Source organism: Capricornis sumatraensis, chromosome 5 (assembly GCF_032405125.1).
Source record: "Capricornis sumatraensis isolate serow.1 chromosome 5, serow.2, whole genome shotgun sequence".
In the NCBI taxonomy this organism is placed as follows: domain Eukaryota; kingdom Metazoa; phylum Chordata; class Mammalia; order Artiodactyla; family Bovidae; genus Capricornis; species Capricornis sumatraensis.
In genome coordinates, this window is record NC_091073.1 from 61,440,481 (window position 1) to 61,467,737 (window position 27,257).

Genomic DNA, 27,257 nt, shown 5'->3' on the forward strand with positions numbered 1-27,257 from the left:
TACATTGTGAAAATCTCCAGTTATAAAATGAATGTCATGGGGATGTAATGTACATACAACACGGTGATTCCAGTTAATAATATTGCATTGCATATTTGAAAGTGCATCTTGAAAGTTTTCATCAAAAGAAAAAACATTGTAACTAGTTATGGTATAGACATTAACTGGACTTACTGTGGTGACAATTTTGCAATATATACAAATATTCAAATTGTTATGTTGTATACCTAAAGGCAATATGATAGTATGTCAGTTATACCTCAGTAAAAGATGTATACATTAACTGTTTTCAATTAAGAACATGTTGTCTTTTAATTCAGAATGATAGATTGTATCCTAAAAAGACACAGATAACTTCTTTTTTCTGGAGTCTTTGTATCAGGTTTGATTTTTGTTCTATTTCAGATATGGTGACATGAGGGTAACAATGGGTTGTGAAATTTTCAGCATGTGGCAAAACCTAGGTAAGTAATGAAAACAGAAGCCACCTCTGTTTTGTAGCTTATCACTGTTTTTGTAAGGAAACAAATGAAGATGGACAGTTTACTACTGACAGCATTTGAAACCAAATGTCTAAATCAATAAAGAAGTCTAGAGAGACTAAGTGACACTTTGGCATTGAATAAGGCTACAACTGATTCTTTAAATCGGTATCTATCTGAAAAATCACCTTTCTTTTGTGTGTTTCATTGAATGACAATTTTATAATCTAGCATTATTCCAGTAAGACCTGCAATGAGCTAACCTTTCAGAATTTGGAATTATAGCAACTCAGAATTTCTAGAACTCTGAATTGAGGCTGTGAATCATAACAAACTTAGAATAAGCTTCATGAAAGATTGACTTGAGCATCTATACTCTTAAAATTGTGAAACCAGTGATCTATATCATAAAAACTATAGCCAAAGGATTTTAAAGCATCTGTAGTTGCTAAGAAACAATTAGATCCAGTTTTTAATCTGCCACAGCAGATAGAGCATATTATCCAGCAAATTGATGACACAGATCTGGTTGCATAAAAAAGAATAATATTTAGAAGAAACATTGTTTTAAAATCTCATTGGCATTGGGTTTCTTTATAGAAAGTCATAACTTCCTTGATTTGACATGTTAATTATGCATGTTTATAGCTCTGCTCTGTGTAGTTGCTCAGTTGTGTCCCATTCTTTTTGACCCTTTGGACAGTAGCCCACCAGGCCCCTCTGTCCCTGAGATTTTTCAGGCAGGAATACTGGAGTGGGTTGCCATTCCCTCCTCCAGGGGATCTTCCCCACCCAGGGACTGAACCCACATCTCCTGCATTGCAGGCATTCTTTATCGCTGAGCTGTCCAGGAAGCCCTCAGTTCATAGCATTCATTTACTATTGTAATTCTTCCTTGTGATTTATTAAAGTGATAGACCTATTTGAATTGAATATATAATGACCTGAAAGTATATTTTCTCTTGGACTTATCCAAACACAACTTGAAAATGGCAAAATTTGTTTTCTGTAACTGGAAATAGAACCCTTATCATTTTACTTCAATCTATGTTACAGAAGTGATTTTTTGACCAAGATACCCCTCAAATGTAGAATACATACAGGGCAATTTGAAGAAACCTTGTTATATATAATGAGCCCAGTGTTCGATGCTAACTGATAATTTCAGGGGGGAAAAGAGCAAGTTACCACTTGAAAGCAACCTCCAACTATCTAAAACCAGCCAGAGAAGCCCATGAAATATGTTTAGATTCAACTGAAAAATAACCTCAATTTGTCTTATTTGAAGAACACCTCCTCTCAGTCTTCATGTTTCATTGATTCTTTGTGTCTTTTCTTTTCAAAAACAGATCAAGCCCCTTGGAATGTCCCTATTGCTTTTGGCATTAATTTAGCAAAGAGTTTTCCAAAGAAGGCTACATTGAAGTACGGTTGTGGCTTAAGCTCTTGTCAGAGCTCAAATGATAAGACCTGTACAGGTTCACTTGAGTTAACAGAATGTGAGAAAATGGCAGATTAACATCGTCTAGATAAATCTTAGCACAGCCATGTGTGGTTATTTCCACATAAATCTTTCTCTAAGCCAGCATACCTGTGCCCTTAGGCCTATGACCTGCTAAATAAAACTGGCACCTTTTGTTGCATTAAAGATGTCATTGTTTGCTTCATAAACTTTTCTCCTCTATTTTGTCTTTAACAAAAATATGTCTCTCTGGGTTTTATTTGTTTTCCTCAGGAACCTGAAGAATGTAAAAAAACCTCTAAAGCATGCTGATCCCCATGTATTATGATGTCAGTACTCTTTAGAACAGTGGTCCCAGGTGGCTCAGTGATAAAGAATCCCCCCTGCCAAACAGGAAATGTGGGTTCGATCCCTGGGTTGGGAAGATACCCAGGGGAAGGAAATGGCAGTCCACTCCAGTATTCTTGTCTGGAAAATCTCATGGGCTGTGGAGCCTGATAGGCTACAATCCATGGTAGGCTACAATCCCTGCAATCCATGGGATTGCAAAAAGTCACAACTTAGCAACTAAACAACAACAACAGCACTCAGTAAACAGCATCACCTGGAAGCTTGTAAAAAATGCAAATTCTATGGCTCCTCTCAAGACGACTGAAACAGAGTCTCTGAGAACCTCTGAGAGGAGGCACAACAGTCTTGAGTTTTTCCAAGTTCTCCAGGTCATTCTTAGGCACTTGGCTAAAGATTGGAAAGCACTGGTGTAGACAGCACTCTAGCCTTTCTTTGTTTTTCCAACCCTAAAGTCTAGCTCTAGCACTCTGTTACAAAAGGCCCATTAAAATCAAGTGCAAACTCCCAGCATGACATGGTTCAAGTATAAGGTGTGTGCACATGTTCACTTCGTTCCTTAGTTTCTGCATTATTTCCCTAGAGTTGTGGTCAGCCTTCCAAAACATGAGGTGAATTTTAAAGGTCATTGCTGCCATACAACCACTGGAATTGGAGACGGTTTAGAAATACGAAAACCTCTTTTCCAACATATATTTTTACAAAAATGTTAAGAAAAATTAAGTATTCAAGGTACTATTTTCATACCCCTCATAGGGCTTAAGTCAGCATGTTACTTAAGAATATACATTAATTATAATTTGGATTACCTATAAATGTGTAATATTGAGTGCTTTGCTTGCTAAAGGAGAATTTATTCAGATAATTAAAGGTTTTCATTTTATACCATACACAAAAATTTTAAATGGATTAAAGACTTGATTGTAAGACCTGAGACTATAAAACTCTAAAAAGAAAACATAGGCAGTACAGTCTTTTATATCAGTCTTAGCAATATCTTCCTGAGTATGTCTACTTAGGCAAGGGAAACAAAAACAAATATAAACAAATGGGATTAAATAAAACTTAGAAATGTCTGCACAGCAAAAGAAACAATCAACAAAACAACAAACTACTTACTGAATGGGAGAAGATATTTGCAAATCATATATCCAATAAGAGGTTATTATCCAAATATATGGGGCATCTCACTTTACCAGGTGGCACAGTGGTAAAGAATCTGCCCTGCCAATGCAGGAGACACAGGTTTGATCCCTGGGTCGGGAAGATCCCCGGGAAAAGGGGGTGGCTACCCCACTGTAGTATTCTTCCTGGAGAATTCCACAGACAGAGGAGCCTGGCAGGCTACAGTCCATGGGGTCACAAAGAGTTGGAAATGACTGAGCAACTTAGCACTCATACAACTCAACCACAACAAATGATTAAAAAATGGGCAGAGAATCTGAATAGACATATTTTCAAAGGAGACGTGCAGATGGCCAGCAGGCACATGAAAAGATGTTTAACATCACTAATTATTAGGGAAATGTCAATCAAAATCACAGTGAGATCTCATCTCATGCCCATTAGAATGGCTGTTATCAAAAAGATAAGAAGTAATAGTGCTGAACAGGATGTGAAAGAAGTGGAACCATCATATACTGTTGGTGGTAATTTTCTGTAGTGGCTGCACCAGTTTACATGGATAAATTGATAAATTTGGTAAATTGGTGCAGCCACTATGGAAAAAAGTATGGAGAGTGCTCAAAAAATTAAGATTAGATCTACCATGTGACCCAGCAATTCCACTTCTGGATATCCAGAGTACCAAAAAATTAATTTGTACAGATATATACACTCTTATATTCATTGCAGCATTTTTTATTCTAGCCAGGATGTGGAAACAACCCAACTCTCCATTAACAGATGAATGAGTCAAGAGAGTGGATATACATACAATGGAATACTACTCTGTCATAGGAAAGGTGAAATATTGTCATTTGTGACACCCTAGAGGGTATTATGGGTGTCCCTGATGGCTCAGATGGTAAAGAATCCGCCTGCAATGCAGGAGACCTGGGTTCAGTCTCTGGGTTGGGAAGAACCCCTGGAGAAGGGAATGGCTATCCACTCCAGAATTCTAGCCTGGAAAATTCCATGGACTGTTTAGTCCATGGGGTCAACAAAGAGTCAGACACAACTGAGTGACTTTCACTGAAACTGAAACTGAGAGAGTGTTATGCTAAGTGAAATAAATCAGGCAATGACAATTACCATATGATTTCACTCACAAAGAATATTAAAAGTAAATAAATGAACAAGCAAAGTGAAACGAAGTAAGCATATAGAGAATGGATTAGTGGCTACCAGAGGGGAAGGGAAGTTGCTATTGTTGTTTAGTCCCTAAGTCATGTCCAACTCTTCGAGACCCCGTGGACTGCTGCCCACCAGGCTGCCTTATCTTTCACGTTCTCCTGGAGTTTGCTCAAACCCATGTCCATTGAGTCGGTGATGCCATCCAGCCATCTCATCCTCTGTCACCACCTTCTCTTCCTGCCATCAATCTTTCCTAGCATCATGGTCTTTTTCAATGAGTCAGCTCGTTGCATCAGGTGGCCAGAGTATGGGAGCTTCAGCTTCAGTGAATATTCCAGTGAATATTCAGGGTTGATTTCCTTTAGGACTGGATGGTTTAATCCCCTTGCTGTCCAAGGGACCCTCAAGAGTCTTCTCCAGCATCACAGTTTGAAAGCATCAATTCTTCAACGCTCAGCCTTCTTTATGGTCCAACTCTCACATCCATACATAACAACTGGAAAAATTATAGCTTTGACTATATGGACCTTTGTCGGCAAAGTGATGTCTCTGCTTTTTAATATGCTGTCTAGTTTTATCATTGCTTTTCTTCCACAGAGCAAGCATCTTTTAATTTCATGGCTTCAGTCACCATCTGCAGTGATTCTGGAGCCCCAAAAAATAAAGTCTGTTACTGCCTCCACTTTTTCCCCTTCTATTAATATTTGCCATGAAGCGATGGGCCTGGATGCCATGATCTTAGTTTTTTGAATGTTGAGTTGCAAGCCAGCATTTCACTCTCCTATTTCACCCTCATCAAGAGGCTCTTTAGTTCCTCTTCACTTTCTACCATTTAAGTGCTTTCATCTGCATATGTGAAGTTGTTGATATTTTTCTCGACAATCTTGATTCCAGCTTGTGCTTTACCCACCCTGGCATTTTGCATGATGTACTCTGTCTATAAGTTAAATAAGCACAGTAACAATATATAGCCTTGATGTACTCCTTTCCCAGTTTTGAACCAATCCATTATTCCATGTCCGATTCTAACTATTGCTTCTTAACCTGCATACAGATTTCTCAGGAGGCAGGTAAGGTGGTCTGGTATTCCCATCTCTTTAAGAATTTTCCACAGTTTGTTGTAATCTACACAGTCAAAGGCTTTACCATAGTTAATGAAGCAGTAGTAGATATTTTTCCAGAATTTTCTGCTATGTTTATGATCCAATGGATGTTGGCAATTTGATCTCTAGTTCCTCTGCCTTTTCTAAATCCAGCTTGTACATCTGGAAGTTCTTGGTTCACGTACTGCTGAAGTCTAGCTTGGAGAATTTTGAGCGTTCATTTACTAGCGTGTGAGATGAGTGCAACTGTATAGTAGTTTGAATATTCTTTGGCATTGCCCTTTGGAATTGGAATGAAAACTGACTTTCCAGTCCTGTGGCCACTGCTGAGTCTTCCAAATTTGCTGATATATTGAGTATAGCACTTTCACAGCATCATCATCTTTTGGGATTTTGAAATAGCTCAGCTGGAATTTCATCGCCTCCACTAGCTCATTTCTTAGTAATGCTTCCTAAGGTCCACTTGACTTCACACTCCAGGATGTCTGACTCTAGGTAACTGACCACATCATCATGGTTATCCAGATCATTAAGACCTTTATGTATAGTTCTTCTATGTATTCTTGCCACTTCTTAATTTCTTCTGCTTCTGTTAGGTCCTTGCCATTTCTGTCCTTTATTGTGCCCATCCTTGTATGAAATGTTCCCTTGATATCTCCAGTTTTCTTGAACAATTCTCTAATCTTTCCCACTCTATTGTTTTCCTCCACTTCTTGCACTGTTCACTTGGGAAGGCTTTCTTATCTCTCCTTGCTATTCTCTGGAGCTCTGGCATTCAGTTGTGTATATCTTTCCCTTTCTCCTTTGCCTTTCACTTCTCTTCTTTTCTCAGCTATTTATAAGATCTCTTGAAACAACTATTTTGCCTTCTTGCAATTCTTTTCCTTTGGGATGCTTTTAGGTCACCGCCCCCTATACAGTGTTACTAACCTCTATCTATAGTTCTTCAGGCACTTTGTCTACCAGATCTAATCTCTTGAATCTGGTTGTCAACTGCACTGTAAAATCATAAGGGATTTGATTTAGGTCATACATGAATGGCCTAGTGGGTTTCCCTACTTCAGTTTAAGCCAGAATTTGGCAATAAGCCTGAGCTCATGACCTGAGCCACAGTCAGATTCAGGTCTTGTTTTTCACTGTAGAGAGCTTCTCCATCTTTGGCTGCAAAGAATGTAATCAATCTGATTTCCGTATTGACCATCTCGTGATGTCCATGTGTAGAGTCATCTCTTGTGTTGTTGAAAAAAGGTATTTGCTACGACCAGTGTGTTCTCTTGGCAACCTCTGTTAACCTTTACCCTGCTTCATTTTGTGGTCCAAAGTGAAACTTGCCTGTTACTCCAGACATCTCTTTACTTCCTACTTTTGCATTTGAGTTCCTTGTGATTAAAAGAACATCTCTTTTTCTGTGTTATAGAAGATCTTAGGTCTTCATAGATATGTTCAACTTCAGCTTCTTCGGCATTAGTAGTTGGGGCATAGACTTGGGTTACTGTGTTGTTTGCCTTGGAAATGAACTAAGATTATTCTGTCTTTTTTGAGATTGCTCCCAAGTACTGAATTTTCTACTCTTGTGTTGACTATGAGGGCTACTCCTTTTCTAAGGGATTCTTGCCCACTAGAAGATATTATGATCATCTGAATTAAATTCACTCATTCCCATCCATTTTAGTTCACTGATTCCTAAAATGCCATCTCCTGCTTGACCACGTCGTTTACCTTGATTCATGGGCCTAACATTTCAGGTTCCTATCCAGTACTGTTCTTTACAGCATTGGATTTTCCTTTCACCATCAGACACATCCACAGCTGAGCATCATTTCCACTTTGGCCCAGCCTTTTCATTCTTTCTGAGGCTATTTCTCCACTCTTCCCCAGTAGCATATTGGACATCTGCTGACCTGGCAGGCTCATCTTCTAGTATCATATCATTTTGCCTTTTCAGACTGTTCATGGGGTTCTTGAAACAAGAATACTTGAGTGATTTGCCATTCCCTTCTCCAGTGGACCACGTTTTGTCAGAACTCTCCACCATGACCTGTCTGTCTTGGGTGGACCTGCATGGCTCATAGCTTCACTGAGTTACACAAAGCTGTGATCCATATGATCATTTTGGTTAGCTTTCTGTGATTGTGGTTTTCATTCTGGAGAGTGTGGGGCTGTAGATCTTGCTTCTTCAGTCTGGCCTCTGAAGAGAGATAGAACAGGGTGAAATAAGTAAAGTGGTCAACAGTTCGATGATGGATGGAAACTAAATTTTTGGTAATGAGCATGCTGTAGTGTATACAGAAGTCAAAATATAATGTTGTACACGTGAAATTTATAAAAGTTATAAAACAGTGTTACCTCCATAAAAAGTGAAAGTGAGCAAAGCATCAAATCCCCTCAAATTTATTTATTTGTACCTATGTTTGCAAGAGTAGTCTACAAAGAAAGAGGTTATTCTCTACTGCTGTGTCCCACCTTTGCCATTCATCATGCTGCAAGGCTAAGTTTTTTCTTTCTATTTTTAGTTGAACTAACATCCTTACTAAATATAAAGTGGGCTCCTCTTCCACATTTGCAAACACAGCGTCTTGTAACTGCTGTAGAAAAATCAATACTTCCCTAACAGGCTGCTATGTGTGCATAAATATACAACTCCAGCAGCCCAACTAGCAGGTGCCCTAAATACTTCAAAACAAGACCATGTGGCTGACAATTTGAGATAGGAAAAGTATGCTAAATCTGTGATTTAAAAGGAAATAATCTAAGTGAAGTTTATTTTCCTGCTGCTATACATAGCTCAAGATTTTGCATGGTGGATTGGGTAAGAGTAGAATTTTCTGTGGTGGAAAACTTGTATGGTTGCACAGATTCTTTGTTTCCAAAGTGTGTTCTCAGTAAAGAAGGCTAGCCTCATACAGTCTGCACAATAATTTAAATGTGGGTATGGCTTCCCTGGTAGCTCAGTGTTAAAGAACCTGCCTGCCAATGCAGATGTCACAGGTTCAGTCCCTGGGTCGGGAAGACCCCCCTGGAGAAAGTGAAAGTGAAAGTCACTCAGTTGTGTCTGACTCTGCGACTCCATGGACTGTAGTCCATGGAATTCCAGGCCAGAATACTGGAGTGAGTAGCCTTTCACTTCCAGGGATCGAACCCAGGTCTTCCGCATTGCAAGCGGATTCTTTACCAGCTGAGCCACAAGGGAAGACCAAGAATACTGGAGTGGGTAGCCTATCCCTTCTCCAGCGGATCTTCCCAAACCAGAAATTGAACCAGTGTCTCCTGCATTTCAGGCAGATTCTCTACCAACTGAACTATCAGGGAAGTCCTAGGAAATGACTCCAGTATTCTTGCCTGAGAAATCCCATGGACAAAGGAGCCTAGCAGGCTACAGTTCATAGGGTCACAAAAGAGTTGGACACAACTTAGCAACTAAACAACAACATGGTTTCTCTGTCATAGAAAATCAGGCTACAAAATACTATATGTATTTTGTTTGGATTGTGATTGAAAGAAGCCAACTGTAAATGACATGTTTTAAGACAATCTGGAAATTTTTAATATAGACTGGTTTTAGATTAATTTGAAGAATTACTGTCTGCCATTTAAAAAAATGTAATAAAGGTATTGTGGTCCTGTATTTATAAAATGACCTGCCTGTGAAAAATGCTAACTGATGTTTATACAAGTAGAATATTTTGATGTGTCTGACTTGGTTTAAAATTTCCCAGTGAAAAAATAGTTGGGTTGATAAGTGAAACAAAATTAGCAAAAAAATATTGATAATTATTGAAGCTAGATGATGGGGATGTAGGGATTTATCTTACTGTCCTTTGTAATTCTGTGTTGAGATTTTTCATAGTAAGAAAATTTTAAAAGAGAAAATCATGTTGTAAAATGCCTATAAATGGAAGAGAGTTTTTAAAAAGATTCATGGATGCTCAAAGAAATAATGGTAAATAAACTAAGTGCATGCTAATAATGTTCTTTGCTAGGAGGTCAAAGGATGGCAGGCTCAGGGAAGATTAAAAATAAAAATTCTGTAATGGAGCAGGTCTGAATATCATTCCACCATAGCAGCTGTGGGAGGACTATCTGGCTGGCAGGAGTTTTCATTTTATTCTATATTTGCTGCTTCACTCATCCCCCTCACCCCATGCACACCCCGAAACTGTGCAAAGGATCGGTGTCTTACACAGTGTCGAGGAAGCAGAAAGGTCCTCTTGGTTATTAGTCACATGCCAGGGTGGCCCTTGTCCTGGGTACAGAGTCCCTTCAGTCCGTGGCTCTGCAGAAGCAGAGCATCTGTGGCTAGACTCTGAAGCCCTGCAGCCATCTCCTGGGGCAGGGACAGAGATAAGAGTAAGGCTGGCTGATCTCAAGACTTGCCAGAATTCATCTCTGCAGAAATTTCCTTTCCTCTTTTCTCTTTCTTCCCCTCGCTTGCCAGAACATCTTGAAGAAGCAGTGAGTGGGTTTAGACTTTTGCAAATGACAGGAAGAGTGATTGAGTTCAGGTTGCTCTGCATTTTGCCCTGACAAAAATAACTACAGAAAGGAATTGCAAATGCTGGCTGCAGTTACCTGCTCTAAATGTGTATGTTGGGAGGATGGGGAAAATGCAGGGAGAAGTCCGTGAATTGATGTTTTTGTATATTCTGCCACACTGAGTTTGTTGGTCTTGGAAGTATTCATTCTTTTGGAGGAAAATATACAAGGGCAGATTAATAAGGGCATTTCTTTTGATGAATAAGAGGGAAGTATTCTTGCTCTGAAGAGGAAAACTAAGTAGTCCCTTGGAAAAGATAAAATATTACCTAGGTCAAGAATAAAGTTAGGAAAGCAAAAAGAATTACAAGCCACGTTTCCTCCTCACATGTAATGGATGCTTTGATATATAAGTAATTTAGAGATGGTAAGAAACCGCGAAGTTACTTTCAATGAAACACGAGAAAAAGAGGAAAGGACTATGTGGCATCACTGATGTACAGGGACTTTCAGATCCAGAGGGGCCTGGGGCCTGACAGTTGTGTCCTGTTACCATCCCATATTGAGTAAAAAGGATGAGAGCCACTTTTGGAAGACGTCACAAATATCCCAAGGCATTTGCAGTCACAAAAAACAGTGACTTCACAACACCTATTGGGTCTGCCCATCCATCATTTTCTTTTCTTTCCAAATTCTCTTGTTCATGTTCTCCTTCCTTTAAACATCCCTCTAAAGTCAATACAAATTTAAATTGTATGTTTGCATCCTGGATTTATGTCTGTCCAAGTCTGTGTTCACCTTCATGCCTTCTGCTACAGAAACAAAATAGAGGAAATGACAATTAATGTGACGATATTTAACTCCAAAATTGGCAAGTAAGTCTGAACAGCAAGATTTTGTGTGTATTCAACACTTACAAAAAAAAAAGATCAAAGATGGAAAAATTAATAAGAGGGAAATGATCCTTTTTCATGAACCCAGCTCTCTTTTGCTCAGCCTCCCAGTATCATATGCTTTCATCCATGATGCAAAAGGTTGTGCATGTAATGTGCATGCACAAAATGTACATTGTATATTTTCCATAATGTGCAGTTTATTATAAAAGTAGGAACTCTCTGAGATTTAACTTGGATGTCTAGGGTAATAGACTGAACTCAACACATATCTGCTAGACAAAATCATCTGTGTCCACCCTACCCTCCACTTTCCTTTGCTCTGAATTATCCGCAGTATACTTTTCAGGACTTGCTAAATACCATTTTGAATTCACTATTATTACATTGTAGTCTTTTCAGAAAATTGTTCTGTTTGTTGTTGTTTGGGCCAATGTTTATATTTTACTTAGGGTGTTATGTTTATTATGTAAAGAAGGAAGACAAATTACATAATGCAGATGGGAACCACCTTTTTCATATATAAAAGTCACCAGTAATATTATCACCCAGAGATAACCAATGTGCTTACTATTAGGGGATATAACCTTGTAGACTATCATATATATATTCTTTTTAAATGAAAGATGTGCCTTTGCATACTGTGTGGTACTTTGCCTTTACAGTTAATTATATTGAAAAACTTCATCTGTGTTTTTCTTCAACCTCATTTTTAATAATTGCATAAGGATTTTAATGTGTGAATGTGCAGTAGTATACACAACCAATTCCTGATGATCTATATAATATTTAATTGTATCTTATGGCTTTTTGTAAACTGTGAAAAGGTAAATCCCTAGTTTTTTTTTTTAATTAAAAATGAAGCAGAAATACTAACACATGGAAATCTGTTTATATAGCTGCTTAGAGAAATATTTTCTTGCTTGAGACAACTACAATCAACCGTGTTCTTATGACAGTAGTTTTAAACAAGTTGTATAATAATGATTTTCTGAAATCTTATTAAAACTGAATCTACAGGAAGGTAAATATTTCATTCATTTTAGGAGAGCACAAGCTTCATTTCATTCCTGCCCTGATTGGCCCCTTCCTGGAAGTAACCTTAATACCCCAGCCAGATCTCCGCAATGTCATGATTCCTATTTTCCACGATATGATGGACTGGGAGCAGAGGCGGAGTGGCAATTTTAAACAGGTAGGTGGATGTGCTCTCAGAGCAGTCAGAAGAATCTCAGTTCTCTCAGAGGTGAGTGCGGTGGCTCAGAGATGCTCTGAGTTGAGGAATGAGCTGTGAACCAGATTTCAACCTAGGCCATGTACTTCCAAGCTGAATACATAGCCTCGGACACCCTTCTGGGACTGTGTCTCCCTGAATCTCTGAGAAGCCCTGGAAAAAACATTTCATTCCCTTTCAGCTAAAAAAAAAAAAAGAAAATCCTGTGATTTTCTAGGTCTGTGTTTAAGAACTACCAGAAACTTTATTTGCTCCCAGCTGGACACAACACAGAGGAATCAGAAGGTTAATGATTCCTAAAATCGCTGACCTCTCAGTGGTCTGCACATTGTATTTGGTGAATGGCTTAGCTTTGAACATTTGATGCACAGTATGTTTTATTGCTCTTTGCTTGAAGTGCTAAGAATTAATTTAAAGGGAAAAGCAGTCAAAATTGTTGCAAAGGAAATTCCAAGAAGATGAGCATGATCCTGTCATTTCTCTTTGACACAGGCTCGTTTTAGAAAGACACTTGGTCTTATTCCAAAACCAGATCTCATAGCAGAAATCAACTGCCTTTGCCAGGGCAAGTCACTTCTATTGGAGACAGCAGGCCAACTGTTCACACAGTCATGGCATTCACCTGTGTGCTCTCTGCTGCATGAAGGAAGCCTCTTGCTTCTCCCTATGAGCCCTTCTTAAGTCTTAGAAATGATTGTCAACTGTACGAACAAACTGGATGCATACATAGACCAAGCATGGCATTTCATCTGTATCAAGACCGTCATTTATTTTCAGGAGAGTCAATACGTGAATGAAAGCCTATTTAAAAATTATATTGGGGAAAACCCCCTTCTCTTCCCTTATATCTTTACCCATATATTGAAATTTGATACAAAGGAAATAATTGTGCTCAGTCCTTTGACAAAGTCAGATATCCCTCCATACCCCTCGTTGTTAACCCTCTGGCCTTGCAGAAATTCTTCCTTTTCTGTCCCCTCTGCTGTCTCTGAGAGATGATGGGATATTTATTTCTGCCTTCCTGATACTGAAGTCCTAAAGGATTTATGTTCTTGAAAATATAAATGTTTTGACTACAGTTTTCAGGAAATATGTCCTTTCTGTCTCATGCTACTGATTGCTGACTTAGAATATATCTATGGATCTACCATCTGTACATGGTTAGGACAAATTCTCAACTTCAGCAAAGATTTAGTGCAACCTCAAACTGTTTTGAGAAAGAAAATAGATACAAAACACATCAAAGATTTAACTGAATGTTTGTGGATATAGTAGTTTGCTGATGTTCTTATATGTATATATGTGTATATGTGCGTGTGTGTGTGTGTGTGTGTGTGTGTGTGTGTGTATGTGTATCATGATTTGAAAAAAACAAAAAAAGACTTGCCAGTTTTTACAGCTCCTAAAAAAAGAATTCAAACATTTAAGCTGGGCTGCAGGCATTTGTGTTTGAATCAACAAATAGAAGTCTTTCGCGGCAGCACACCCTACCCTACCAGGAGTTTGAAGTCATGTTCCTGCATCTAAATTGGCCCCCTAGAATTCCAAAGGGGTGTCTTTGGTTAACCACAGCTGATAAATTCACAAAATTTACTGTGGCTTTTTCCCTTGCAGAAATAAATATGTTTCCATGTGCCTAGAAAATCCTTCTTGTGAGAAGGAAAGAAAGGGAGTAACATTTGGGTCTGTTTCAGGTGGAAGCCAAGCTCATTGACAAACTGGACAGCCTGATGTCCGAAGGCAAAGGTGATGAAACCTACCGTGAGCTCTTCAACAGTATGTGAGTAACATGTGTGTCTCCAGTTGATTCTTTTTGGGGGATTTGGGTGTCAGTGCTAAGCAGCTGAGAGCTGCAAAGACAGCTTGGGTCTCCCCAGAGTGCTTTGTCTTTGTGGAGTGTGAAATAAAGGATCATTGCTTAACTCTGGTGAATGGATCTTATTATGCTGATGATTAGACATATCTCCTTGTATTAATCTCTGATTAGGGCAGGTTACAAGTGTTACATAACAAATTCACTCTTTTCATGACTAATTATTTTAAAGTTGGGGCTGCAAGGTAATGATTTTCAATTGGGTAGATAGTGGGAGAGGAAAACAAAATAGTGGTGTGATTGTTGTGTTTGTGTGCCATGCTTTCCAAGATGTTCTTGGCTGATTTGCTGTTAGGAAGATTAACCTAGTTTGCATCTGTTCTTCAGCGCTTGATTTAATTCACCAATACCTATTGCTCATTCAGCATTATTAATTGCTTCCTAAATGTTTCTTACTAGAATATCAGAGAAGCAAATAATTTCTAGTAGATTCTGTGATTAGGATTTGTAAGGAGGATAAAGAAGTAATGGAGTGTTGTAAGGAGACTTGAGGTTGTCCTTACTAAGGTAAGACTGTGATCACTGTCCCAGGATGAAGTGCCTGTACTGAGTAGTCATTCACTGTGTAAAATGGCCACAGACAATACATAAGAAGGTTCCAGTGCTTTAGGATTTTAATTCTAGCACTTGTTTTCTCTACAGCTTTCTAAGGCTCTTAGTCATTGTCTAACCTTTTATACTTACGAAGTGTTTTTGAAGGAAGAACCAGCTCATTGTGCTTGGGAAATGTTTGCAGGTCTTTCAGAAGTGCAGAAACATTTTAGCAATATATTTTTCTATTACAAAATACGCTTTTCCTTGTATTTACAACCAAGTAAATCTAAAACTAAATACTACTGCTTTAACACTGATAGCCAGATAGAAAACTCTGTAATTCATTTATGATCATAAATTTAGAGCAGTAGATATATTAATATATAAGGTTGAAAAGTATTATTAATGGTTGATAGATTTCAACTTGCCTGATTTAAAATCATTCTTGACGCTTTTAAGAAAATTACATTGAAGGGAAAAGCCAAAAAGGGGTATACAGATCTCTTGTGGTGGTGGTACGTGATAAAATACATTCTTTGTACTGAATCCTGAACAATGCCATTTTCTTCTGATACTGTAATTAAACTGGAACTTATAATAATTATTCATCAAGCCCTCGTTCATTCTAGTGTACAAAGCATCTGTCTTTCGTGACAGCTGGAGTTTAGCAAGAATTCTGATTAAAACCTCATCCAGTATAATAAATTACTTTTGAAAACCACTCTCAATTCCGTTACTAGTCTTTGGTTTGAACAAAGAACTAAAATGAGAAAGCACTCGGTGAAATGAATCTCTTGAGATTTGTGATTAATTATTTATAATAAATTCACAAGATTAATAAGCACTCACGTAGCTCTGTAGTGCCTCTTATCTACTTTAATAAAGGCCTGATAGCATGCAATTTGAACTGCTTGTGTGTAAATATGGCTTTGAAATAGAAGATGTACCTTGACATTAAAATCAAACCAATAATTAAAATATTAAGCCTCTATAATTAGGACTATTTTAAGGTCCCTGATTTATTCACTGGAGATTTTTATTCTTTTCTTGATTTTTTAGCATATCACTAGAAATCTTACTATAAATGTTTCTCTTTCATACTTTTATGATCAGCATATTGAGAATAAATATACTCTAAAGTGATAATTAAATGTCATTACTACCTGGGCTCAAAAAAGAAAGGGAAAATCCAACTAAATATTTCAGGAAACAATAAAATGCTTTTTTGGCAATAGAAATCACAAAGAATTAGGGTAATCACACTGTGTCATTGCACACATTATGAATTGGGAACACATGCTATTGTGGTACAGATTTTCATTTTTTCCTCTGTAATTCATGTCTAAAACTTCTTAAAATTTGTTCAGAAGCTGAAAGTAGCTCACTGCTTCCTGAAAGGTGGTATATGCTTGCCAAAATAGCCTCCTTAGAATGAAACTGTAAATTTATATAGTACAGTCCTTTCTAAGAACTCATCTTTCCCTGACCCTCAAGTTGCCCTCATTTTCCCATACTACATCTTTTTGAAGTGAATGAGGGTCAGGATTTGTCGGTTTTGATAATGCTGAAATTGTGGATCATCGCTGCCTGTGAGATACGCAGAATAAGGCATCAGAATGAAGTTCTGCTTCCCTGCATCCACTTCATTGACTCATTCAGCTTCATTTATTGAGCATCTTCCTGTGGTTGGTGGTCTCCTGAGGCTGAGGGTGCGCCAGGGAGCACACAGAGAGAGTGCTGACAGCCTCGGGGTTATGAAGGGGACTTCCGGAAGACGTGACCTCCGCCTCAGTCCTCCACTGTGCTTTATTGTATGCTGCTCTGAATAATTCAGTAAGGCTCCAGATCATTTCACAGAGCTTCATTTCACACACACACATATATATATATTTGAAGTGAAGAAGTGAAGTGAAAGTTGCTCAGTTGTGTCTGACTCTTCACGACCCTGTAGACTGTAGCTCGCCAGGCTTCTCTGTCCTTGGCGTTCTCCACGCAAGAATACTGGAGTGGGTTGCCATTCTCTTCTCCAGGGGATCTTCCTGACCCAGGGATCAAACACAGGTCTCCTACATTGCAGGCAGATGCTTTACCATCTGAGCTACCTATGTATATAAAGCGTTGGCCTCCACACAATCCTGTTAAGAGAGAAAGGTAGACTGAGGGTCAAATTCTGCACCCTTCATTCCATCAGAGGGGAAAAGCCTAATGAGCAAGTATATAGTCCTGCAGGATGTTATTTCTGTTGCTTGTCATGGTCATGGAGTCCAATTGTGTATCGTTAGCAATAAAAAGTCACCTTGGAGCCAGGAAGCCAGTAGTGGGGAGATAAATTAGAAGTTTGGGATTAACATAGACGAACTTCTATAGATAAACAGCAAGGACCTATTGTATAACACAGAGAGCTATATTCAATATCTTGTAATAATCTATAATAGAAAAGAAGAAAGGGAGATATAAATGTATCTGAATCATTTTTCTGTACCCTTGAAACTAACCAACATTTTAAGTTAACTGTACTTCAGTTTTTTAAAATGGTTTTAAAAAGTTATAAAGAAATGATGTGTCATTTATGCTCTTGTGACATGTATGTAAAGTTAGTACATTAGTTTATATAGCACCCATTCATCATCTTATTGCCTAAAAAAAAAAATAGAAAACTTTCACTGTTACTAGATGAGTTCCCTGTGTACTCAGCATGGGCACATTGGCATGATTGTAGACCAAATTAAAAACCAGTGTCACCCAAGTTATCTAGAGAGACTTTTCTTGTCTGGTAGCCTCTCCTTGTCCAGGTGTATCAAGTAAGCTGGGAGGGCCAGCTTCCCCACAGAAGGAATAATCCTGGGCAAGAAAGCAGATGAATTGGGTTCTAGGCTTGGTCCTGATAATTTGAGTCTCAAGTTGGCCAAGGCAGCAAGCTCTGCAGAGCTGTGCCCCTCTTCACAAGAGGATTCTGCAGCTCTGATTTCTGACTGCATCCAGAGGCTGCACCAGTTAGTGAAGCTCATGCCCATAAAAGAAGTCTCCCATTTATTTTTAGAATTATTACTTAACTTGAGTTCTGTGTGTTTCAGCCTCTAAAGTATATGAGGTGTGGGCTGTCACTTGGGAAGATTTCTCCATCATCCTGCCTTGCTTTGGCAGGCAGAGTTTCATTTGCGTACTTGGTTCAATACCAATTTGGCATTTAAGCTTGAAACAGGTGCTTTTCAGAGTTTGTTTTTTTTTTTTTAAGAAAACGCATTTAGAACAAACTAGGGGACTTTTCCCTGGGGGATTAGTCAGGGCAGGCTCCATCCCTTCATGTGTTACCTCTCCTTTCCTCCCCCTCCTTAGTTTAGGAAGCAGTTCAGAATAAGCCTGAAAGACAAATGATCAGGGATGCCTAGGCGCCAAGACAGAAGACTGGGCACTGGAATGGCAATGGCAAAAAGGAGGTGGGGGGAGCAGAAAGGACAATTGAGAGAGAATATAGCCAAAGACCAAAAAAAAAAGAGAAAACTTTGACAAAATAGCTTCTTTTCCTACTAAGCACAATACAGGCTAGGCTGAGATGGTACTTGTGAAAAAAAAAAGTCTTCTCTCTCTGTTATTCGTGAAACTAGGATAAGAGGGAAACAAGATTTTAGAAATAATCATCATTAAATTTAGGAGGACAGAGTATCCTCATGTTGTTATGCCTCTGTTCTTTCTTTTTTTCTTTTGGGGAAAGTTCAATCTTAAAGGGCTTTGGCCAAGTATATGGTTAATTTGCCTAGAGGTGGGAGTGAAAGTAAAACGAGATCCTAATGATTATGCTTGTTATTGCTTTGTGTTTACATAGCAGTGCCTCTGCTCCAAGGTGCTTAAGATTAGGGGGAAAATGTAGGAGGAGAGATGTGGTTCGGTACTTGTCATCAATCTGCTGTAACAACCACATAGAAAATCCTCGGTGATTAATGACAAAATGAATGAAACTGTTGAGTGAGTGCACAGATAGTGCAATATGTATTGAGTGGGCAAATGTTAAGTGAAAGGAAAAAACGCGAAACGTCATACCGTCTGTACAAGGATTTTCCTGTAGCAGTTGCATTGCAGTAAAATTGCTTGGATGAAGATGCATTCCACTGAGAGGTAGGAAAACATTTTTGTGTGACTAAAGCAAGATCTTACTTAAAAGTAAACTTTGAGGCACTCCTGTTTTTGCTTTTCTCAGTGTTGTTTGTTGTGGGGAGGCACAAGCCTCTAATATTAGTGGAAGAGAGAAGCTAGGAAACAATGTCTTTGAGCTGTGAGGTGCTTGCATATTTTGAAAGTATGATTTATATGCATGTGTTTGTATCTGATGACTTGGATAATCTGAAAATCAATTTGCTTTGTCAATGCTTCCTGGATTAGAATTCCACTCTTTGGTCCCTATCCTAGGTAAGACATTGTTTGCATTGTGCTACTTGTGAGATGTTGCGGTGGTTGCTAAGGCATTTAAGGTACTGATGAAAGTAAAACGGTTGTCATGGTGACTGATAAAAATAAATGTTGAAAATGCCCTGGGTTCTTTCTTTTCCAGTCTACTAAAGAAAATTGAGCGGGAAACATGGAGAGAAAGTGGCGTTTCCTTAATCGCCACTGTAACTCGGCTGATGGAGAGGTTGTTAGATTACAGGTAAGCCCCTGTTTCTCAGATACACTGCGCTCCAGTTAGGAAGTCGAAGAGTCAGAATACAGTTGCACTTGAGTTAATCACTCAAAGAATTGATAATCAGACCATGGAACCTTGTGCAGTAAAATAGTGGACTTTTAACTAGCTAGCTCAGTTTCTTCTTTGTTTTTCCTTTTTTAATGTCTTGTTCTGGGTTCTTCAGCAGTTCTTTTAAAGTTTTAGTAAACTGAGAGATTCCTGTTATTAAAGAAACCTTTTGTTGCTGTTTTTGAAACTCATGCATTAGAACCAATAGACCCATTCATCTTAGCCTGACGGTGGTGTAACAGAATTGTATAACCATGCTGCTTTCTTATAGAAGGAGAGAGGGAATGAAATTCACACCGTTACCTTTCAGAGACATGATTTTTTTATTTTGAAGTGATCGAAACTGTTGAAGCAGGTCATCCCACTTAAATGCATGGTATTTTAAGAAAAAAAGCCTCATTGTTACTGCTGATGGCCAGGCTTACCGGCTCCTTTTCAGCCCAGTGAAAGGTGTGTCATAACATCTCCTCACTCCTCCTCTTCCTTAGCCCCCTCTCTATTGAGAGAAGGCACAGCCCACCTGGAAGTGGAATCTACAGCCATGCTGGTGCTCAGCGAGAGTCTGACCAGACCCCCCACCCCAAGCCTCCTGGGGCTCTGGCCTCTTTGATCCAAAGCAACATGCAATTAGCCTCTAGTCTCTGGCAGTTTCTCCCCCCCCCCCCGCCCCCCTTAAAGAACAAACTGTGTTTGCCCTTAGGAAGGAAGTTCTGAGTTCTGACTCTTTCTTCTTGTTTTTAGGGACTGCATGAAAATGGGCGAGGTAGATGGCAAAAAGATTGGCTGCACCGTGAGCCTCCTGGTTAGTCAATGATTTCCCTTTTCCTCCTTGCATTCTAATGTTTGCTTTTTGTCAGAAATACTATGTTTTGTTTGTTTTTCCACCACAGTGTGTCTTTATCTGAGTGTTTCTTAGAAGAGTTTAGAAGTGTTCTTTGCTTTAGTTTGAATTAAATGCTAGAGAATTCTCAGCTCCCGAGTGTTGCAGAAAGTACCCACTGTAAGATCCCACGGTGATGCCAGCTTCTCCCTGTTGTATCATTTTTCTGCCCTGGAGTCCTTTGTTGCTCTCCTAGGAGACAAAGATGATGTCTCTGGAAAAAGGTCTTTTCAATTCTGTGTAAACAGTTCCTTTCTACTCTGCTTATATTTATTCTAGATTTTAATAAATATTAATGTTCCTTTCTGAACAAATGACAGTTTCCTGTTTAACACACATATTTTCACTCTATAGCTTCTTTGCAAATTAAAGCCATCTGTGGTTAAGATTTGGACTATAACTGGGATAACCATATAGTTTCTCATCCAAACAAATTTTGGAAAACAAAAATCAATATCATAAGGATAATAGGCTATAGCAGAACAGTTCTAGGAATGCAAAATTTACCCTGGAAGTTCTCATAACTAATTATCAAATAGAATGGTATTCTCACTACAGAGCAAAAGAAGGGCTATACGTTTACATTCCTTTTTCAAATTTTGGTGTAGGATAAATTGATGCTTTTAAGAATTTGCATTGATCACATTTAAAACACAAGAATACTCTGTGACTGCTTCTGGCTCTAAATTTGTGTGTATCATGGTTCCTTTTTCTTATTTTGCAGAGTAGATACACCTCATCATCTATCCTAAGTATTTGCACAATCCTAATTCTTACTCTGATCCACGAGTCTCTTACATCCATGCCTTTTTGTTCTCTATTTGCCTGTACCTTAAAATTTTGTTTCTTTCCCAACCTGATTCTGTCTTGTCTTAAGTCGTTAAGTTGCTTGCTCAGTCGTGTCCAACTCTTTGCAACCCCATGAACTGTAGCCCACCAGGCTCCTCCGTTCATGGGATTTTCCAGGCAAGAATCCTGGAGTGGGTTGCCATTTCCTTCTCCAGCGGATCTTCCCGACCCAGGGATCAAACCCAGGTCTCCTGCATTGCAGGCAGACGCTTTAACCTCTGAGCCACCAGGGAAGCCCATGTCTTGTCTTAGCTCATTGATTTCAGATTTGTTTTGTTTTGTTTATTCCCCCTCACAGTCCCTCTTCAGAGCTCAGAATTTTTACTTTTGTAGGACTATCTTTTTCCTTAATTTCTTTTCTCACTATACTGTTCATCGCTGAGTATATGACTTTATCCTTTTTTTTTAACCACACCCACCACTTCCTCCTCATTTTTGCATTTAATTGTTACATCCCACCTCCGATACCAGTTGCTAAAAATAGTGAGACCCGAGCATCCTTTGTCAGGCCATCTCTTGTTATGCAGTTTCTCCATAATTTTTATCCTCAGACCCAATAGTAACCTGCAGGCCATCAGGCCAAGCTCATGGGGTCAGCCCATTACCTTTCCCCTTAGCACTTAATGTCTAACCTTGAGCACAGCCATTCCCACTTCTAAATTTCCTTTCTGTGCTTTCCCCACTGTTTGCCAGCCTTTGGCTATGGTCAAGGTCCTCAGCCTGATCTCCTTCCATGTCTCTGCTTGTACGTCAATATTTGAGGAAAAAAGCCAAGTGCTCCATCGTCTTCAGGTTTTCTCAGTCTGTCTCCTTAATCCCGGCTCTCCCCCAACTCCAAGCCTGAAATCTCATAAATAACCTCAAAGGAAAGCCTTTACCTTTTCCTGAAGGACTCATCTTCCACTGTCTCCATCTGCTTTCACAGCGCCCTCTGTGACCTTGAGAGGTACAGTCTTAAATGTAGACTCTGGGTCCATTTCCTCAACTGGTATAAACAGAAGACATCATTTCCTCTGATGGAAGACTGAATACTCTGACCTAAACGTGTTTACTCTAGTTTCCCAGTAGGAATAAGCCAGAGACAATAGAATCAGTGGCCCCCATCAGTGTTCACATGCTGACCAAGAATAGTCCTTATAGGAAATGCTAACACTTTGAACACTGTTTTAATTTCAACTAGCACAGGAATACTTATTATTAAAGGGCCGAATATATAACTCTGAAGCTAATCTTTTTAGTTTATACTCCATATGGAAAGTTTTTTGATGTTTTCTAGCTGCAATATGCTTCTCTTTAATCATTCACTTCCTCCTGGAGATATTTCTTAACTCTTTGGAAAGATCAATTCCAGATTGTCTTCAGAGGAACTCTGACTTTCTCTACAAGCTCTGAGTTAAATGGTAGTATTAGACTGGAAAAATGTGTAATCTTTGACATGACTAAAATTAGGAAATTAATTATTGTTTTGTTCTTTCTGTCACTAGTTTTGCCAGACATACATGAAAGAGACTCATCTGCTGACTGAGAGATCTTTTCTTTCTTTTTTTTTTTTTTAAAGACCGATTATTCATTTACAGAATGATCACTTATTTTGTTCCCAAAGAAATTTGCTTCTTACCAGAAAGCTATTGGAAAAAAAAAACATTGTTTGATAATGTAAAGGTCTGCTATTGAGTGGTTAGATTTATGTTTATGGTATAAAAATCCTTGCTAATTAAAATTATTTTGACTATAATAAAAGAGATGTGAAGAGCATTGTTTACTAGCTTTTTAAAGAATGCTAAGATCTATAGGACACTGTAGCCTGACACCTCCTCTGTCCATGGGATTCTCCAGGCAAGAATACTGGGGTAGGGTGCTGTGCCCTCTTCTTGGAGATCTTTCCAACCCAAGAATTGAACCCAGGTCTGTTATGTCTCTTGCACTGGCAGGTGGGTTCTTTACCATTAGTACCACCTGGGAAGCCACTCAAGATTAGTGCCACCCAAGGAATATAGGACACAAGAGGAAAGGGGAAGGGTAATGGTATAAATTGGAGGAAATATTTTTTTATAATGTGTTCAACTACATGTCAGCTTCTTGAAGTTAGATGAGTCCTCATATTGAAGAATGGATACCTATTAGGTAGTGGCCACAAAGTATATTGACAGGAGGCCCTCAGGCTTCATGCCCAAGTACAGTTAAGCAGCCACACTGGCTAGTTTGGTCCATAACCAAAGCCCTCTCTAGCTAATCAACTTTAGAAATGTTTAAAATTCCTGGCCTTTCCCCCTAGAAAGACCTGTTACTCCTTCAAGTCAACAGATTTGTCTCCCCATCACTATTCATTTTTCATTCTACACTCCAAGTAGCATCTGTCAAAATAATAGCAATAGTAATGATAGTAGTTCAGATGGCTGTGGACAGAGATTTCATAATATCCACAGTGATCTGCTCGCTGAAAGAGCCTTATACAGAGCCTCACAGCATCACGCTTTTGCTGGATTCCAACTTCTTACACATTTGCTCCTATGTTTACTAAGTTCAGTGAGGACTAACATACTTTCTAATATGATAAAGAAATAGATGTGGAGGCCTATAAAATAAACATTTAAAATGACACCATAATATGTTCAGTTAAGTCAAAGTTGAGTTTTTGATGATGAATGTTAAAACATTTTAGAGAAGTTTAAATAAGATCCAGATGCTTTGTTTTCATAAACCAAATATTTTCAGTAAGCATGCCCTTGTAACAATAATTTGAAATAAAATCTCTTACAAATCCCTTTATGTTGTAGTCATAAACTGGAAACCTTTAATTCATTATAAAACAATTTTAAGATGAAAGAAATTATCCTTTGACTATCAGTGATCAAATGTAGTAAATAGGTTAATATCTTACATATTTTTAATATTTTAGTTGAATTTTTAGACTAGTTCATTGGCAGTTAAACTTAACCAAAAAACAATAGAAAGTAACAAAAGAAATGTGAATCAGTGGTAATAACATCCCCCCAGGAGTTACAAGCGTATCCAGTGGTTGATAGGTAATTTTTAATACAGACAGTGTTGAATTAAAGATATATCACTGTCTTTTGCACTTGACTGGCAGTCCAAAGGTTAAGACTGCCCTAACAATGCAGGGAGTGCCGGTTGTATCCTTAGTCAGGGGACTAAGATTCCACATGCCATGCAGCACAGCCAAAATAAAATAAAAGGAAAGAAATGTCTATATATATAACTGTGTCCCTTACTTAATTTTGTAAGACATTAGAAATTTTGTAAGACATATAGAAAAGTTTGTCTGTTTTCTTGGTTCAAGACATGAAACTTCAAGCAGAGTAAAGGGTGGATACCTGCCAACCTAATTGTTGAGAAATTATCCATTGTTGTACTCTTTTTGTTTTTCTCTTAGAACTTCTATAAGACTGAACTGAACAAGGAAGAGATGTATATACGCTACATCCACAAACTCTATGATCTGCACCTCAAAGCACAAAATTTCACAGGTAATTGTGTCTTTTGACTTGAGTTGGGGGAAGTGGGCTGGTCACTGTTATATTAAACATAATTCCTCTGTTTTTTAAACATAGTCTCCTCAGGAATTAGACCTGAGGACTCAACCATTTCTTTTAAAATTGGAATTTAGAACTGGAATATATATGTTGTTTTTCTTTACTATATCTCTTTGCATAAACTCTTTTTTAGGGGGTGGTTTGGGGATTGGTTTTTGAGTGGTTTATAAAATACACACCTAGCTTTTCACAGTCTGTTTAGAGTTAGTATTTCACCACTTCAAGTTAAATATAGGAACATTACAACCTCCCCACTGTACATTGTAATAGTCATAAGCATATATGTATATATATTGAAAAATTCCATCAGATAATGTCATAATTTTTAAGTCATACCTATTTTAAAGAATTTAAGAGGATAAAAATTATCTATTATATTTACTCAGATATTTACCATTCCTGTTGCTCTTTTTTCACTACTGAAATTCTCAGTTTTCCTCGTAACATTTTCATTCAACCTCCAGAACTTGTTATGGTATTTCTTTTAGAACAGATCTAGTAGTGAAGAACCCTTAGTTGTCCGTCATCTTTATTTTACCTTCATCCCTGAAGGAAATGTTTGCTGGATACAGTTGGACAGTGCCTTTGTATCAGTACTCTAAAATTTTTATTTTCTCCTGACCTCCATTGTTTTTGATGAGAGCTGTAGTCATTTAAATTGTTCCCTGTCTGTGATGTGTAATTTTCTCTGGTTGCCTTTAAGACTTTGTCTTTGGTTTTCAGCACTTCAATTATGGTATATATATCAGCATGGTTTTTTAAAAAAATCGATTCTGGTTGGGTTTGCTGAGCCTCTTGGATCTCTAAACATTTCTTTCACCACATTTGGGAAACTTTCAGGCATTATTTCTTCAAATATATTTTTGTACTTATTCTCTGTTTTGGGACTCCAGTTTTATGGATGTTAGACCATTTGGTATTGTTCTGTAATTTCCTGGGGTGCTGTTTTGGGGTTTTTTGTTTCCATTTTTTTATTCTTTCTGTTTTTCAGATTGGATAATTTCCATTTATCCATTTTCAAGTCCATTGGCTCTTCTTTATCATTTCCATTCAACTACTGAGCCCTTCCAGTGAAATTTTAATTATTTTAATTTATATTATTTGTGTAAACTTTATTTAGCTATTTTTAATAGCTTCAGTGGTTTTGCAAAAATTTGTATTTTCTCCTCATTTCACGAGTGTTCACTTTTACTTCAAGTAGCATGGTTATAATAGCTGTTTCATAGTATTTGCCTATAATTTCAACAACTGAATCATCTTAGAGTTGGCATCTGTTAATTGCTTTTTCCCTTTGAGATTTATTTAGTTTTCCTGGTTCTCTGAATGTCAAGTAATTTTGGATTCTATCCCAGACATTTTGAATATTGTGAGATTCTGGGTTTTGTTAAAAATCTTCAAAAATTCAATCCAGCTAAGTTCAGACCTAAAGTCATGTCCCAGGGGAGAGCCTGGGACATGGACAGTTCTCTATACCATAGTTCATTTATCAGAATCTTCGTTATGTTGATTCTGATTCATTCTATACATGTGCAGCTTAAGGGTGAGCCTAGGAAGTCATACACATAATTTAAAAATTCCTTTCTCCATCTCCTTGTTCTCTCTGATCTTTCTCACTCTTACCATCTCCCAAGGGCTCCTTTTCCTGATACTCTTGCTTAATCAGAGCCCGAGTACTCAGAGCCAAGACTTGATCCTCCACACTATGACCTACTATGTATAGTCAGCCTCCCTGGTAGGGGGAAAGCAGTGAAAGAAAGCAGAAAAGTGGACGCCACTGCTGCTGCCACTGTGACTGCCCCTAATGCCACAGTGCCGGTTGGCAGCTTTGTTCCTGGGACTCAGAGTGGGCCAGAAGAATAGAAAGTACTCCATCCCACAGAGGGTCCTCCTCCCAGTTCTCTGACTAAAGGAGCTTTTTCTGTCTGTTTTCCATTCGAAGTTACAGAAAACAGGGAAGGCTAAGCCTGGAGATACAAAAGGCAAAAAAGTAAAAACAGGGAGCTCACCACTCTGTCATCCTTCCTTGAGTATTGATTTTCCTGTTCTGTCTGCCTTCTCATTTACTTTTCAGAATTCTCCAATAGTTGCTTTATATATTCTGTCTTGGGTTTTTAGGTGAATCAGTGAGAAAAATACACTAAAATGTGCATACTACATCTTAACCAGAATGAGAACCCTTTAATTGGATTTAGAAATTACAAGTCTTAGTCTTTTGGCACACTCTTCTTCCAAGAAACTCCTGAATCTTGGTTCCTCCCCCAGCTTTGAAAGAGTAAAGGAACACTTTCTGAAGTGATGCTCATGTTCCCAGGATTTAAGCATGCCTCTAGCTATGGTTCCACTATCTCATCTAAGATCATCACTTAAAAGTTAAAAGTTCCCAGTTCTTGACTCAGACTAGAGACCTTTATGATATCTTTGATACCTCTCATTCATGAGGTGCTATTGGTTCTGCTTCCTAGAAATGAAAGCCATATCCTTTTTTATTGTTTCCAGTTTCACTGCCTCAATCAGGCCTTCATCGTCTCTCTCTTGGACTGCTTCTTAACTA

At 38.3% G+C, this 27,257-nt stretch overlaps 1 protein-coding gene across 1 annotated transcript in view; it reads left to right on the top strand.

The window, feature by feature from the left end:
* DOCK4 (dedicator of cytokinesis 4) overlaps positions 1-27,257 on the top strand; it is a 472,233-nt gene that overhangs the window by 391,675 nt on the left and 53,301 nt on the right. The window contains exons 30-36 of the mRNA XM_068972403.1: positions 406-464; positions 12,103-12,251; positions 13,985-14,070; positions 19,075-19,101; positions 19,244-19,339; positions 20,165-20,225; positions 24,547-24,640. Of these exons, the coding sequence (XP_068828504.1) occupies positions 406-464; positions 12,103-12,251; positions 13,985-14,070; positions 19,075-19,101; positions 19,244-19,339; positions 20,165-20,225; positions 24,547-24,640 (572 nt within the window). The remainder of the gene's footprint in view (positions 1-405; positions 465-12,102; positions 12,252-13,984; positions 14,071-19,074; positions 19,102-19,243; positions 19,340-20,164; positions 20,226-24,546; positions 24,641-27,257) is intronic.